Below are 17095 nucleotides of genomic sequence, written 5' to 3' on the forward strand. Positions count from 1 at the left end.
TAGCTGCGCAGGTCAAGCGTGTGACCTCTACTTGCTTCTAGCTGCTGAAGGGGCTTAAGACATCCTTCCCTTTCTTCCAAAGAATGTGCACTGCATGGTGTTTCCAGCTACTACTTAGCTGCCAACACTACTGCAACTCCCTCTTTTTGGGGAGAGGATGTGGCCTGACAGCCAGAGCTGCCGACTTTGGAGCAGGGGAACCAGGTTCGAGTCTCGGCGTTGGCTCACTATACTATGATTCTGGGCAAATCTCCCTGTGCCTACCAAAAATGAATATGTCCTAGTCCTAGTGTGATGTAACTGATGCTCATGTAAAGCTCCAATACCTCCGGGTCGAGTTTGCGCTACATAAAACTGCAAAAAAAATGGATATGGGCCAAATGAGAAGGTTGCAGAGGGATCAGACTGGAGCTGGGAATTCCAAGGTTTTCCTCTGCTTCAGAGCCTCTGAAATCCCTACACTGGCTTCTGGTGGAGAAAAGGGAAGTTTTGAAGTCTCTTAGCCATGTTTTTAAAGCAGCCCACTGTATTGCCCCAGACTATCTTTCACAAACATGTATCCAATCCTACACAATGCTTTATCTCAGCAACTGAAACTCAACATACAGTGTGTGCTTTTCTAATGTGCTGTATGTTGCCTCTCCACAGTGCCTAGAGTGTCCACGAAAAGATCCTTTCATGGTCTGTGGCACAGTTTGTGAAGAGAGGTATTCTCGAAGTGCATTCTTTCATTTGCTCACGTGCTTTCAGACGGCAAATAGCGGCGTGACCACAATATTCTAATCTTATTTTACTAAAACAGACTGGATTGAACTGCACGATCGTGGTTGGACAATTCTTTTGTGACATCACTTAGGGTCTGATTACGAGTTTGGTTACTCCATCACAAACGTGACGGATATCTCATCTGCCGTATGACGAGTTCCATTATATTCCATTGGATCTAATGGAACTTGTAATACGGCGGACGGGTGTCTGTGCCAAATTACCATAATGGACTGGTGAGGCAATTGTTTTCTTGAGAATAAAGTGAAAGAGCCTGAATTAATAGGAAAATTAACGAAAATAGTGTATGTGGACTGCAGTATCAAATCTATTAAATATACAATACAGTGCCCCGCACTGGAATCGACTAAGAATACTGCAATTCACTCAGGAGTTCCATGGCTTCTTTGAAGCAAAAGGGTGCGTACAAAGGACCTTTTTATAGGGCCACAGAGCTGAGAAGTAGAAGGTGCTTTATTTCTTATAATATGAGATCCAGGTTAGATGGAAAAGGGATTGAGAGTGTAAGGAAAATTACTAATACAGATTCCAGGTATTATATGAAATGCATCATGCCTGCACTTAATTATTGGTGCCCCGGTGATTTCCTATCCCACTCCTTTTCTTCGAAATAACTTTTCTTTCTTTCCGAATCGCAGAGTGCACTATTTTCAAATGTGTAAATGTTGTGGCAGCTGCTTAAACTTCAGCCTCTGCTCCCAAATACCTTTTATGTTCTGTCATTTCTATTTGTCCCATCCTTCTAATTCTCTTAGACATGGGCTTTAGTTTAATAGATTTTGGAGTCACAACTCCACCACTACTCGCTACTGCACTGTTCATTTTCTTTTTGTCGCCCGACTTCTTTCCTTCTCCTTTTCTTTCTTTGCCTTCCAGACCAGAAATAACTTTTATTTGTGTGGCACATTTGTAGAAGTGCAGGCTCACTTGAGGTACCAACAGTGGAAGAAATGCAATCACCTGATTTCTATTTGAGATGTAGGTGGAGTATGGCAGGCAAGGACCTAAGCACCCTATGCATGTGCAGGATGAAGCAGAGTTTTCTGTTGCAAACATCCGGCTCGAGGCCTGCATCTTCCCTCAAAGTGTTGGAGGTAGGTGCGATTTGCCACCAACAGTCCGGTATAATAAAATGTTGCAGGTGACTAGTGACGTTTTCTCATCGCAGATGCATTCTTATGTCGGCCTGATACACCGTTAATGTAGTCAGCAAATGAGGAGGCAGGGCTATGTTGCGTCTAGACATCGCACAACCTAGCGACTAAAGCCGCCGACCTTGGATCATGGGAACAAGGTTGGTGTCACGACCTCAGCTTAACATCCTATGATTCTATCAGCGGTGGCTCCTGCACAATGGCGGAGGTGCGTTGCCCCACTGCCTGGCCCACAGCCAGCAAATGAAAAATACATCTAATTTATAGCATTGTTTTACTTTTCATTTGCCGGATGTGAGCCAGCTTGTGCAGGGCGGAGCGGGGCATGGGGAGGAGGAGTGCTATGTGCACCCCCTAAGTGTGCATATGTGTTTGGCTGGCCGTCTCAGGTTGACCAAAACACATATGAGCACTTAGGTTTCTCCAGCCCAGCTGCATTGAACAGCCGGACTGGAGACACTCCCACAGACTCGCTGGTCTGAACGGAGCATCTTTTTAGCCCGCTCAGGCCAATCTCTGCGCTTTACTCATAGTATGAGAGCAGCGAGGCGATTGCACAGAGAGTACGTGACGCAGCCCCAGTGCTTGCCAGGACCAGGAAGCACGAGGTGCGACGCGGCAACAGCTCCAGGTAAGTGTTGTTTTAAAAAAAACTATTAACCCCTCTGCTCGTGCACGCTCCACTTCCCGCACTCCCCCGCGCCCCCTCCACCCAACCCACCACTTCTTCATTGTGGCGGCCACCACTAATCACTATGACTAAAACAATGCACAAGATAGTCTGGTTCTGTTGAAAAGCTGATGGCCAAAGGGGTGGAGCCAGGGAGAGAACATAGGATAGTCCACAGGCTGGGGAACTTCCTTTGGGGCATGTGAGGTAGGCCAACAGCTTGCAACTTCAGCGCTGTTCTTTGGAGTCACTCTTCTCTTTACTAGCCAGTTTTGCTCACTGCTTATTATGCTGATACCAATGAAAAGCTATGCTCTCACCTGGCCATAACGCCAAGCAGGACGCCTTTTGACAGCAGGCATTCTTGACTATGGGGCAGCATGCACCTCCTGAGGTCATGCTATGCTGTCTGGGAACAGGCAGTAGGGAAAGCTGTACACGGTATATCATGCTTGTGCTTATCCATGGTGGTCTGCTCTCAGGACTATTCGAGCAACGTAGCACCTTGACACCTCTGGGTATTTGCGCGCTTTACAAATCTTTTTAACATAACTCGGCACAAGAAGCCTGGTGCACACATTACATAGCAGTTTTTTCTTCAATTACTGGAATTTGACACAACTGACTTCTTTATTGAAGAATCATGATCACGAAATGTATTCCTTGCTTAATACCGTTTGCCTGGTAGAAGTCAATCCCCAACCAACTGCCCCACAAATCCCCACCGGTTGAGCCTAGCACGTGCCTTCCATGCAGATCCCTGTTGAAATCACCCCCAGCCGTGGGGGCTGCTGCCACTGCTTGTTTTTCAGTTTGCTTGCATCAGTCATGGTGAACCCTTTGACATCACATTAATATTCTAACAGGCAAACATTCAAGTCACGTCCCTAAAATAATTAGCAAACTCAAGCAGTCGTAGTGCAGTCCTGGGATCTAATGTATTATGCACCACATAAACTGATTAGTGTGTGAATATTTTATATATTTACAACAAAATAGACTCAGTGTGGAAGGGGGAATTGATAGTCATCTTTAGCTTTCTTTACACTTAACAGTAGTGCGCGTAGACTCTACTTACCCGCCCTACTTCTACGAGATTTGTCACCATCACAATGCTGGCAGTGTTTTCATGCCAGACCATTCTCCAGAAGTCATAGATGGTCTCCTGCATCGGCCCTGCAAAAAACAAAACATACCTTTGGTGAAAACATGGTAAAGATATGTTAACAGAGAAAAAATATGTGACACTGTGGGCAAATATTGTAATGAAATACATGAAAAAAACATCCCACATGATGTATGCATTGTGTAGGTGAGCAACAAAGGTATTCTGTGAGAGAAGACATGATATTAAATACGGCAATAGTAATAAACAAGCATTGGCAAAGGTAATAAGTCTCACCCTTGGGCCCTATTGTTTTTTTCAATTGTTTTTAGTCATGCTGCATAGCATCCCTGAATTAGAAAAAGAACATAACACGTTTGACACAGAGAGCCATGTCATTTTGGCGGCGCGCACACCACATGTGCATTTAGAAAAAAATCTGTTGTTATGATTAGCTATCAATCTATGTTGGATTGGTATATACAAATGTCAGGGAAGGGAACAGAAGCAAAACGGGGGATGCTGTGTGCAGGGTAGCAAGTCAGAGGATAGAAACAACACCAGAGGGGCAGAGTGGCACACGGCGAGACAGAGTAATACAGAGACAAGGGGGGCACAGAAGCACATGGCGGGACAGACCAACACAGAAATGGGGGAAGCAACACAGGAGGGGCAGAAACAACACAGGAGGGGCAGAGAATTACATGGCAAGAGAGAGATACGCAGAGATTTTTAGGAGGGGGTGGGGGGGAGCCCAGAAGCCATAGTGAGACCGAGCAACATGGAGACTGGGGTGAAAAAAGAAACCTGCGGTGAAATAGAAGAATATGGAGCTGGGATGGGGTAGAGAAACGCATGGCAGAGCAACACGGAGACAGGGACCAGAGAAGCAGACGAGGGAGACAGCTGGAAAGCACACTGCGAGAAATTTGATTATTATTTAGGGGGAGTAACTACCCAACTCAAGGAATAACCACACAACACTTGTCAGGGTGAACCCTCAAAGTCGCTAAATTAACCTGAACTGAACTACCTGTTACCCATGGCACAGAGCTTCAGCTAGGGCAATATGTAAAGTATTACTGAAGTACCAAAACAGTAATAAAGTCGAAATGCAAACCAATATAAAAACCCAAATCAACTTAGAAAAATAAAGTACAATTTAATAAACAAAATGACACAAAAAAAAAATACAAAAATCCTGTAAGGGGAACAGCAGAAATGAATTTTGAAAGGTAAGTCCGGATAGCATCAAGAAGCCTAAAGTGCCAATGATAATCAATGGTCACTGTAGACAAAGACCTAGGTGCAATGTGAGGCTAGCCACGATGGAGCGTGGGTCGATTGACCCAACAGGTTCGTCCTGGTCAGGGATTTTTCTTCTGACTTAGTCCTTTAAACCCAATCCACCAGAGAAGTAAACTTCCAAAGTCCCCCAGCACCTCAGGGTAGGCCTTTGGAGACTAACAGGGTGGCATGTAGAGGCCACAGCAGGGTCCAGTCCAGGTCCAGTTGCCACTGGTCAGAAGGGCAGTTGTAGCAATGGCCTCTTGTAGCTTGTTGTATCCTTGTAGCTTGAATAGGTAAGCCATATGGCCCTCAAAGGCCCCTTCTTTGTCCCTGGTAAAGAGGGAGCAGATCCAGTCCTTTAGAGCTCCTCTTTGGTCACAGTTCTCAGGTTCAGAAAGCGTACTTAAGAGGGTGCCCGGAGATGCCACATTCGTGCCAGGCATGACGCTAGTGGTTGGGCATGACTTCTGGACACACCGTAACCAATGGGGTAAAAGTTCCTGGGGACAATCTTACCCACTTTGGTCATTTTCAAGATGGTGAAAGTCTTCGACTACACCTTGAGCACTGAGGGCTGTGGGTGGGCGGGGGTGGAGGGTCTGGTGGCTCAGTGGACTAATGCGTCCAATGCAGGGGCCTATGTTTGACCTCATGGTCACAGGTTCAAATTCCGATGGGTCCATTCAGCTTTTCATCCATCTGAGGTCGATAAAATGAGTAACATTGCGTTGAATAACAGTAAACATCTGTTATTCAGCATCAAGATGCCCTTGGGGTGAACGTGCGCTTTACAAATACACGTTATGTTACTATGGTAATCCTTGTGCCCTACCACGTCTAACCCAAAATCCAGTTTGAAATAACCACTACACCCCCAATAAACCCAGAGACTGAATTCAAAACAGAGATTTTCATCAACCTAACTGTGAATACATAAGAATTGGATTAGCATCCTGTTCCGATCCTTTTAAGTGCACCCCAGTGTTATATGTAAAACACAGAGACAGAAGTCCGGTGGGACAAAGCAGGACCTTCTGCAACCAGATAGTGGATACACAAGAATGTTGATTCTCAAAGCATTTGTAAATCGAGAATCATGCTTTTATTAAAGACTTGGAGGCTAGCATTATGCATCAACTTTTATTTACATCTTTAAGCAGCAAAGAGTTCAAAGTTCCAATAATAGAACGCTGTATGAGGCAAAGTAGAATAGAACACTCAGTCCATAAAATCTCTCTTTACTCTCTCTTTTGGCGCTGCTCTTACTTCATTCAGTTCTACCTCTAATCCCTATTCTCCAACATAGTCTTTTGATTATCTGAAACAATAAAACCAATTTGCAGTATTTCATTTAATAAACAAAGAACCTGCATACTTAATTGGCATTTGATATGTTTTCTAAAACTACATATTAATCATTAAATTTATACCTTTTATTACAAACCGCATGGGAGGATGGGTGGGATAATGCTAGCATCCTTGTCTTTAATAAAATCCTGATTCTCTATACACAAAAGGTTTGAGAATCAACGTTTCAGAGCAAAGCCCGAAACATGCTCATTTGGTTTTAAGTAAAACATCCGGAAAATCTCAGCATTTGACCAACCTGCTGGCTTCATTATCTCTCCCAGCCTAACCACTGCACAAAAAACCTTCGAGGCCATTGCTCTTCTCTCAGAATAATGACATACATTTATTAATATCCCATCCTGTCTCTTTCATTATTGACTTAACCCATATAGCAATAATTGCCACTGGAACTGCTCTAAATGGCTTTACATATGAAATCAACAACTGAGCCTCACATACTCTTCTATTCTTTAATGCATTTCACCCGACAAAACTTTGGGTATTTCTCCAACTCTGAAAAAAAAAAAGATTCTGACATTGTTGTAGTCCCCCGCCAAATCTATAAAACAAAATCTGGCTGATAGAAACTACTTATATTCAAAACTTCACATCCGACACCCTTCGGAATGAAATCAAACAAAGGAAGGTAGCCAATTTGCAAGGTAAATCTCTTAAAAGTAAAAACCTATTCATTGGCCAAACCTCAAACAACTTGAAAACTAGCTTGACATCCCAAAGGCTCTCATTAGGAGACCTAGGGAGTCTTTTCACTGAATTCCCTTCACAACCATACATATCAAAGGGCTTCTACCTACAGATAAACTGTCTAAAAAGGAATGTCCTATCCTCTATTGCCGACCTGTAACAATTAACCATCCTATAGGATAGGCCCTTGCTAAACAATCCTGCCAAGAAATTAGAAATCTCTAGATCATCAGCCTCCCTGGGTTCAAAATTCCCTGCCAAGCACCAAAGGAACCAGGACCCCAGATGCTCCTATATCTCTTCCTTGTTCCTTGAGCCTATGAATAATTGAGAAGTTCAGAAGCAACGCCAGCAAGTCCTGTGAATCTTCCTGAACTCCTGAAATTCTCCATACTAGAAGGCGGAGCACATCTAAATTCAGTAAATGGTGCTCCTCCACCTCTATGCCTACTAACATTCCTGCGCACGATTGAATTAGAAAAGGTATTTCCACAGCCATTTCCATCACTGATGGGAATCAAATCTGAGTTGTCCAAAAAGGAGTCACCAGGACTATCTGACATCTCGGTCTCCTACTTGTACCAACACCCTTTGAATCATCGTGAAAGAGGGAAAGCACAACCTTTTTTCCTTTTGCATTCGGCGTGAACAAATTTACTGCTATTAGTCCTAGATTGAGACACCAACAGAGATATTTTCTCTTCGATAAGTCAAACAGTCCGCAAACAAATCTTCCTCTAAAGGACCTAGATTGAACTTCTATCTTCTAAAATACGTCACTTCCCAATATCCACTAGTTGCAATCCTTCGGTTGGTGCAAATTGTGATCTATCATCATATTGTCATTCCCTGGCAAATACTGACCCTTCAATTCATTTCTCTGCTCCCGACAAATTTCCCCAAATCTTCTGCAGTTTTCAACAGTTTCTTTGACCTACTTCTCCCCAAACTGCTTATATACGTTACAGCTGTGATGCTGTCCATGCTCAACAAAGCTGAACACCCATGAATCTTTTCTTTGAAATTGTTAAGAGCAAATAGGCCTGCTGTCATCTCTAAAACATTTATATGCTCTTTCTTCTCCTCTTAATTTCATCTCCCTATAGTTTCTGATTCAGGCACATTGAACCCCTTACGAGACTGCTTGCATCCGATTCTAGTACAAAATCTGAAGCTGTTTCAAAGACAGCTCGACCACTCCAAGCTTCCAAATTCTCTCTCACTTTCTCGGTTACCTTTTTCTTATCCCCACACCAAAGTCCCTTTGAAAGAACAGAGATCTTTTAATGCTGCAAAGCCCTTTAATATGAAGGTCTTGAAAAAACTACCTGAACTGAAAAAGACAGAAGGTCAGTCACACATGCCAACTTTCTCAAAGTCACTCCCTGTTTTGCCCACATATGTTTCACCTCTCAGTTTATTGAGTTGATCTTCCTCACTGGTAACTGAAGCTGAACTTTCACCGTGTCTATTGTGCAACCCCAAAACTCCTTTGATAAAACTGACACATTGATTTCTCATGGTTCACACTCAAATCTTCTGCAATAAATCATTCATAATTACCAAATGCTCCTTTAATGTTTCTTTCTTCTGATTCAAGATACGAATCTTGTCTAAATAAATGATCATCCTTACACCTTGCTCCCTCAAAAACCCCACTACTGGTTTTAAAACTGTCCATGGGGCTGATTAGCGCCCAAAAGGGAAGGCTCTTTGACTGATACAATTGTTTCACGTTCCAAACTGAAGAAATGCCTGACTCTCCATGTCTATGGAAACTGAAGTAAGCATCCTTTAGATCAAACTTCACCAATCTGATTCCAGTAAAATCTCTCTCAACATCTGGACGCCCTCCATCTTGAAATGACGGTATGTTACATAACCATTTAAAGGTCTTAAATTGATTACAGGTGTCCAACTTTGTACTTTCTAAAAAAGAATGTACTCATAAACTTGCTCTCTGTGTTGCTTATCTTTTCCATAGCATCCTTCTCCACCACAGATTTATTTTGCTTGACGCAATTACTAATAATTCTTCCTTGAAATCCAACACCAATGGCTATTTCTCCTGACACGGAATCCTTACAAATTTTATTACATTCCCTTCATTGAATTCACCTATGCACTTTGTGTTATCTCTCTCTGCTCTTTTCTATAATACCTCAACTTGCCTCGAACCATTTCAAGGGTAGAACCAGAAATCATCATCATACTCATCTTGCTCTAAAGAGTAATTTTTGCCTCTTCCTCTTGAAACTATATATGTTCCACCTCTGCCTCTCTTGGAAAGAAACCTGCTGTTCCCTGATTTCACCAGTATGCTCCTCTTTCTTGTGAATATAGGGTCTTACAATACCCTTGGCTGAAAGGGTGCCCTCTGATTCTAGTCCTACTACAACAATTGATTCCATCAAAAACCTTGGACGTTGAGTTATGAGCCTTGTTTAAGGCAATAAATATAGAGACATACTTCAGAAGAGATTTAACCATCCCCTCACCAAATAAGATGCCCTCTGCCTCATTTGTGGACTTTATCCTGGCTAAATCCTGGCCAAATCACCCATTTTAGGTCTAATTCGCATTAAGACTGCCTTTCTTCTCCCTGCTTAAGGCTAGCATTTGTATTGCCATGAAAGCAAATTGCCCTCTAGCTCCAGCCTCTCAGAATAGCAATGACTATGTAATTTCCATTAATATATGTTTCTTTAATCAGATCAAAATTTTTGGCAAAAGGACCTAAAACTTCCAACAATCTGCCCTCACAGCGTTTTAAAAAAATGTTCTAACCCTTTCCTTGGGTCCCTTCTGAGCTTAAAAGAATAAGTAATTAGCTCAGAATGCAGAGTTGGCATCATAGTTTGTTTTACGCCAATTATTGAACGAGAACACTGTGTTCTCATCACATTCCTGTGCTTCCTTTCCAAGGGCTTCATAATCTTATGCTTTATATACTCTACAACATGTTTCAAAGACTACTAGCTTGAGCACCTTAGATGTTTTACATACTTTGGATCAAATAATTTCTGACCCAATGTGTCTTTTACAGTGTTCCCAGAAACTCTCTTTTTTCCTCACTCTCTGCTAGCTCATTTCCAGAATAATCATCATTCTCCATATCAAGGTATGTCTTAATAGCCTAACTTTCACAAGAAAATTCTACCTTCTCATTGTGTCGATCTGGACACCCATCTCTTTAGTGCCACTTAGAACGCCAAACCTTCTTGAGCCTGATACCTCTATCCAGACCAGTGTTTCTTCTTTTTAAAACACTTACCACATGGGCCACTGTTTGAAAAATCTTCATCCTCTGATAAAGACTAGAATTCCTCTTCATCATTTAATGCAGCCCTTCTTTTGTATTATCTCGAAACAGAAACTTTATAGTTTCTTGCACTGTATTTCTTAATTCCTTATTTTATCCTAAACACTTTCGTCCTGCTCATTCATTTTAATTTCATTAATGTACTTCTCTGTCATTGTACTAATTTATTTCCAGTAACTCTGAATGTAATTACATCTAAATCCTATTTATTCTTACCTAACTAATTAGAAAACTAACCAACTAATTTAAATCTGAATGACTCTTAAAAATGTATCTTTCTACTTCCAATAAATCTCCATTTTCTCACTTTCAACTAGCAAAAACTAGTCAGCATGCATCTGCGTCTATGAAAAGAACGAGTGACAATTCCAAAACAAGCTCTAATGTTTCTCAAAAACAGTCTTTTCAAAATAAGCTCAACAGGCTTTAGAAAACACCCTGAGACACTCGCGTAAGGCCTACCGCCTTGAAAAGCAGATTCAAAAGTCACGCATGGCATCAAAAAAGATGACTGCCTATTTTATACATTACATTGAAGTCTCACAGTGCATAGATTGCCCTTAGTTCTTTCCGATCCACGTGATGCGCCTCTCAAAATAGGGCTTGTGCGTGGCAGTTGAAAGCTTTCCCTCAAGCTTGTTTATATTATAATCAAACAATGTTTAAAAAATAGGCTGCATCAAATTAAATTAATTATATTCAGAACTGCTGACTGAATAGCTAAAATTTAAGAATCAGCCTTTTACTCTTATTATTTTTTTTTATAATCAGCTTTTAATGATATTCCAACTTAGCTTAGATCAAAGTTGAGCAACGGTAAAAAAAACAATGGTGCAGTACATTGGCATCTGCTAATAAGGAGGGGCAATTGTGATAAGTGACATTGGCCAGTGGGGCATACAACCAGAATATCAGGTAGTAACTATTTACGTGCCAAAATCTCGTAGCTTAAATATTGAAGACCAAAATATTTTGACAGTTGGTACATATAGGTACGTATACTTTTATTATACTTGAATCCACTTATATGTACTTTGAATATATTTTTATCTCCAAGGTACGTAAGTGCAGATATACGAATACTAAAACCTATCCTTACCTATATCTGTGCACCTTGTTGATTTATGTCCTCAATATTTAAGCTACAATATTTTGAACATCAATATTTTCAGACAATAGTCTGACATGCAACCAGGACGTTTACTACTTTTGTCAACTTTTCCATTGCTATTTTCTTTACCGGTGCCCTGCTCTGCGTGCTTCTGTTAACTCGCCACTATTAAAAACTTCTGATTTTAAGTTTTTGATAATGACGAAACATTTGCAATGTTGTTAAAAGAAATGAAGTTACAGCGGTGCTCTAGAGTTGGCTTTGTTTAGGAAACCACCCATTTTAGCAGCCAAGTCCGCTCCAGCAGACAGCAGCTGTCATCACATTGGAACACATATCTCGGATTGCTCCATGTGAATTATTAAAATGGGTTCAAAACTGTTCAAGCCAACAAGTACTCAAAATAGCAGCCTGGTCTTAGGGCCAGATGCATCGAAGGGTTTTGCCCATTCTGTGTCTATGGGAAAATGTGTTCATACATAAGGCCCTTAGTTCCCCGATAGTCCGCTCTTCTACATGCATGTAGTGAGAAGGTGGATTTTATAAAAAGTGGGGCACAAGACTTGATTTTTTGTGATCTCACAAAGGAATAATCTCTTACAAACACTTAACCCTTCTAGACCGCTTAAAAAATTTAATTTATACGTATCAATTTATGAAACTGTCAACAGCCCTTGAGTTATTAAATATACTAAAAGTAGAAATGATGTATTCCCCCTTGGAAATAAAGACAATCCTATTTTAAATGCAGGCCAATATTCAAAAAATATTGAATCAGTCCGTACAGGAAGCCACTGCACCGACAAGAGGCAAGACAATTTTGAAGAATACTGCTGAAAACAAAATCTTTGCCCAAGTTCCCAACCTGTCACTCACCCAGGAATTAAGTTGGATGAGTACTGACAGCACTCAGAACTGGTAACAATAAAAAACGGATACTAAAAAGGTTTCCTAAGGGGCTTTATGTCCAAGTTTTAGCAAGAAAAAAATTAACCGAAACAAAAAAACCTAGAGTAAACGTGTCTGCAAATTATTTGGTAAACTTGTCTTCTAGAAAATTGAATATTAGTTGATTTTAAACGTTAACCTTCTGACACAGTCAACAAACCTCTGTGTTCAAGGCAATGTCCATATGTGCCAGGCACTGGCTACAATTCGCTAAAACTTACACTAGGTCTCTGTCCTCTATTCAACAGCAATTACCATTGTCTCCAGACAGGGATTGTTGTATGTTGAAGGGAATTATGGGTCGTCCATTTGTTTTTGCTTTCAGGTCTTAAGTAAGGAGGAGTCATTGCTGAGTGGAGGTGAAATGATTATTTAAGGGACTGCATTTGAAAATTGCTGAACACCGGATGCCTGACTTCTCCATCTTGGGGAAAGGATGTGGCCTAATGGTTAGAGCTGCTGACTTTGGAACTGGTGAACCAGATTTGAAACTCAGCCTCTGCACAAAACCCTGTGATACTGGGCAAATCATTTAATCTCCCTCTACCTCAAAACATGTGTAATGTGTGTTTTCATGTAAAGGGCACTAATGCTCTCCAGACAAGTTCCATACCAATTGCAAAAAGTAAACTCAATCTAAACTCTCAATGAGATCTATCACATTTGAAACTGGTTCCTCATGCTCACCCTTGTTTACATAAAAATTAGTAAGAATTTGCAGTCATTGTGATATAAATCATTGCTTGCAGTGCCCGGTTTGCCAAGACACCACTGGAGCACCCCTCTGGTGCTCATGCACATGACACCATAACAGGCAAGCAAGCCCCGGCTTGCATCAGAACGGACAAGGGCACACATCTCATCAAGGCAACACAAGTGGAACCACAGTGTTTTCTGTAAATGCCAATACAGTACAGGACAGCACAACACTTGAGACATAAGCTCAGGGCCCACATGCAAGAAAAACGAATCTATGGTCAATAATTAAGCGGTATGTCACTCTATTGAGGCGTTATTGTTAAACCCTCTTCATAAGGTGTTGACTGCTGTTAATCGCTCAATTCACAATTATGGGCGATGCAAAAAGCAAGGATGTTTAATGTGGTCAAAGGGTAATTAACAGTTCTCAGTGCCCATCAGAATATGGACTGCATGACTATCATGATTCGTCTGACACTGAATCACACACACTATGAGTAACACAGACAATCTATATGTCCTCAGCCTGTTGCAGGTCACTGCTTTGGACTTTCACATGATATAAAAAATAATGTCACAGTTCTTAAAAATATCTTAGCCCATACTGTAAACAGTAAGTAGGCTGATTAGTGTATGGTCGTCAATGATGGGGGTCTGAAGGAGAAATCTTTTTAGTAGGCATGAGCGTGGCTTGTTTGAAGGCCACAGATATGGGGTCTAATGCCAGTTAGCTTTCCGTAAGATTCTTAGGGGCTGTCCTTGGGAGGATACACAAGCATTATTTGGAGAGGGGCTGGTCTGTCTCCCTCACTCTCGGTTTATTCCCAGTGGTTTCTAGGCAGTGCTAGTCAGGCTTGCATGGAAACAGTGTGGGGGAACAGAGTGTGGTAAGTTTGTCAGTAGCGAGGGCAAATATGTTGTTCAACCCGGAGTGTGAAATGCAAGAAACTCTACAGAGGTCAGAACAGGCATTTGTGCAGGGAAAGAACGTCCCAAATTCCCAAAAAAACAACTAGGTATAAAAGATGAGAAGCGAGTGACCGCTCATCTGATGGTGCTTAGATGTCATCCCATCACTCTATCAGCCCCATATCGATCCTAACTCTAGGACTGAAATTACATTGGAAGCTATCGAGCATGAGGATGGTGAATTTGCTGGATTTTGGTCACTTGTCCAAAGACTTCAACTAGGCAAGAAAGATCAGATGGAAACTGGAGTAAAGTGGTAAGGACAAAAATCTGGAGAACTGAGATCCAATGGCTGTAGGCTCTGTTCAGGAAAGTAGCTTTTTCATCATCGTCATTTGCTGTCAAAAGACCACCTTGTTCTAAAAACATCCCTCGCCCCTTGCCCTCGACAACCCCCTCGTCACAGAGATTAAGAACTACACAGCAACAAACAAAGGGTATCTCCAAAATTCACACATTCAACCACCGGGCCTGACGAAAGATGAGTCAAATCTACTGAAAACCTTTCAAAAAGGTGGAGAAAGTGATTTACAGACACCAGAAATGCAGCCGCACAGAGACTTGCCCCCAATTTGCAACAAAAAAAATAAAAAGTTCTGCAGGGAAAGTTGCAGAATTAATAAGAACTCGCTGAATCTTCACATGATTGATGATACTTTGATAAACAGAAAGAAGAAAGACCAATATGCATACATCTCAGGTATAGGATCTGAAAATCTTAACTTGTAGCTCTGTCACTTGCAGAATTTTCCTAACAGGAGAAGTTGATCAACCTTACATTCAGCTCTACTTCAAGAAAATGAGTTGTGCTGTGAAAGCATCGAGGTAAAATGGTTGTTGGCACTTGTGGTAATGAAGAAGGTGCCTTGCTGACAGGTTTGGAATACCAAACTTACACCAACTGCAACACCTAGTGCAAAGAATGCTATGCCCTCGGATTTGGTCTACCGCAAATGTATGTACCATGGCTTCACCAAGACAGCCTTCCTAGGTTTCTTTGGTTGAAAACTCCATCTGTGCAAAGTCGTAGAGGTTTTCCTATTACACTGATGTATGTCTTTGGCTTCTAAAATCTGCTTCAATGTGGAAAACAAATGTTTTTCTAGCAGAGCTCAATATCTACGTTTGAGCCTAAGCACGCATGCAGTTTAAAGTTCTTAATAAGAAAAGTATTTTTATATTTCGCAATGCTACTAAAGGCATGAAAATTGGCTACCAAACTTTGTCAGCTGGCTTTTCCCAGAGGTGTTTCGTGGAGATAGAGTGGTGTGCTTTGGAACCATCTGGTTTTTCTGAGAAAAGCAATTATAGAGTTTTCCAAGAGAAAACGTCTGACCACAATAATATTTTTATTTTTTATAGCTCAGCAGTAACATAAACCTAATGTTAAATAGACTCCTAGGTACGGTTTACAGAGCCCCAAGTTTCAGCGACACTGGAAATGCTTTGGCTTTCAGAGCTAGTATTAATGAACAAGCCTTCAAGCAGGGAATCAACTAAGCATCTCCAGGTGCAGTATGTAGAGCACAAACCAATTATACTAAGTGGATTGTTTTCCTTTACCTGGTGATACCCAAAGAGGAAAAACTGCTGGGAGGGGCTCATCCACCAGAGAAATGTAAAGTGTCTCTGTGGTGGTTCATCCTAGAGGCGTAGCGCATGTCCCTGTGGCGCAGGGCGGCCCACAAACCTTCCGGGGGCCCTATTCAGTACGAGGCAAATGAATATCTGTTACAGCCTGGGCATCCAGGGGCCCCTCTTCACATTCTGCAGTGGGACCCCATCATTTTGTGTCATGCCACTGATTCGTGCATACCTTTCTGGAACACTACGGGCGGACCTCAGGCCCCGCAGCTTTCCTCATGTAGTGCACACAAGCTTTTAGGAGCGCAATTCTCCTTGCTCTGACTGGTACTCACCTAAACATTATGCTAAAACGTGGCAGGGTTGTGCAAGTAGAAACACATAACAATAATTTGTCACATGTTTCCCTTTGTAAAAACACTGAACCGATTCACAAACGTCTGTCAAATCCACCACCTAGAGATGAGGAAAGACACCTCCAGCTGCCAGAATCAAAAAGAAATGTAAGATAGATTAAAAAGTTCTTAACAGAATCCACTATGTTGGCTACAAAGAGTTAGCTAGTTAGTTAGTTGTTCCAAGTAATGAGTTTCAAGCTCGGCAAGGACAAATCAGCATTTTATCCTTTCAAGGTTGATGAACTGATATGTTATTAACATGGTACTAGTGACATCAAGTGTGTTAGGAGCTTTGAAGAGTCAACAACTGATATTAAGCGCTATAGAAAAACAGGATCACGGTTATGTGTGGCTCCCACTGGAAGCAGATATTGCAGACTTGGGTTGAAATGCAATTACTGTTCTGAGAGCAGTGGGAAAAAATCACATACTCACTGTTCCACCACAGCAGCGATACCTTGGGCTCAGAAATCTGGTCGGCAGTGATCTGCAGTGTCTACTGGGTTTAATTTGGGTGGAGGGAAGGTGGTAAATGCAGAGGGTGAGTGGCAGGACACTCGGTTGTTTTAAAATATATATATATTTGGAGTGGGGGTATTGATTGGGGTGTGTCGGAGGGTGGCAGGAAGTTGGGTATCCTTGGAGAGGAGGGCAGGGCTCGACAGCCAGAGAGTTGTTGGGGCAGATGGTAGGGCACAGAGGGGTAACACGGGGGAGCGGTGCTGAGGCAGGTTAGGCCATTTTGTCCCCCCCTGGCCCCTCTAAACAGGGGCAGAAGATTTGGTTAGGCCATACAAAAAAACAATTATAGATGGGTAACCGTGAGGAACACCGACATGAACGCCATCACAGACAAGGAGCACTTTCACTGTCTGTCTATTGTTATTCAGAACCCCCTCGGTGACAAACTTCTCAGCTGGACATAATTAAGCATCTATAATATAAGGCTTTAAGCATTTTATGTTTAAAGAGTCTTCAAAAACTGTGAAATAAAAGCAACAAGG

General features: G+C 41.8%; 1 protein-coding gene across 12 annotated transcripts in view; it reads right to left on the reverse strand.

Annotated features, from left to right (window-relative positions):
- PTPRM (protein tyrosine phosphatase receptor type M) overlaps nt 1–17095 on the reverse strand; it is a 1478792-nt gene that overhangs the window by 95430 nt on the left and 1366267 nt on the right. For all 12 annotated transcript variants that reach the window (XM_085607017.1, XM_085607015.1, XM_085607014.1 and 9 more), the window contains one exon: nt 3689–3786. In XM_085607017.1, coding sequence (XP_085463143.1) covers nt 3689–3786 — 98 coding nt within the window. The remainder of the gene's footprint in view (nt 1–3688; nt 3787–17095) is intronic.

The sequence above is a fragment of the Triturus cristatus genome, chromosome 5_2, assembly GCF_964204655.1.
Source record: "Triturus cristatus chromosome 5_2, aTriCri1.1, whole genome shotgun sequence".
Lineage (NCBI taxonomy): Eukaryota > Metazoa > Chordata > Amphibia > Caudata > Salamandridae > Triturus > Triturus cristatus.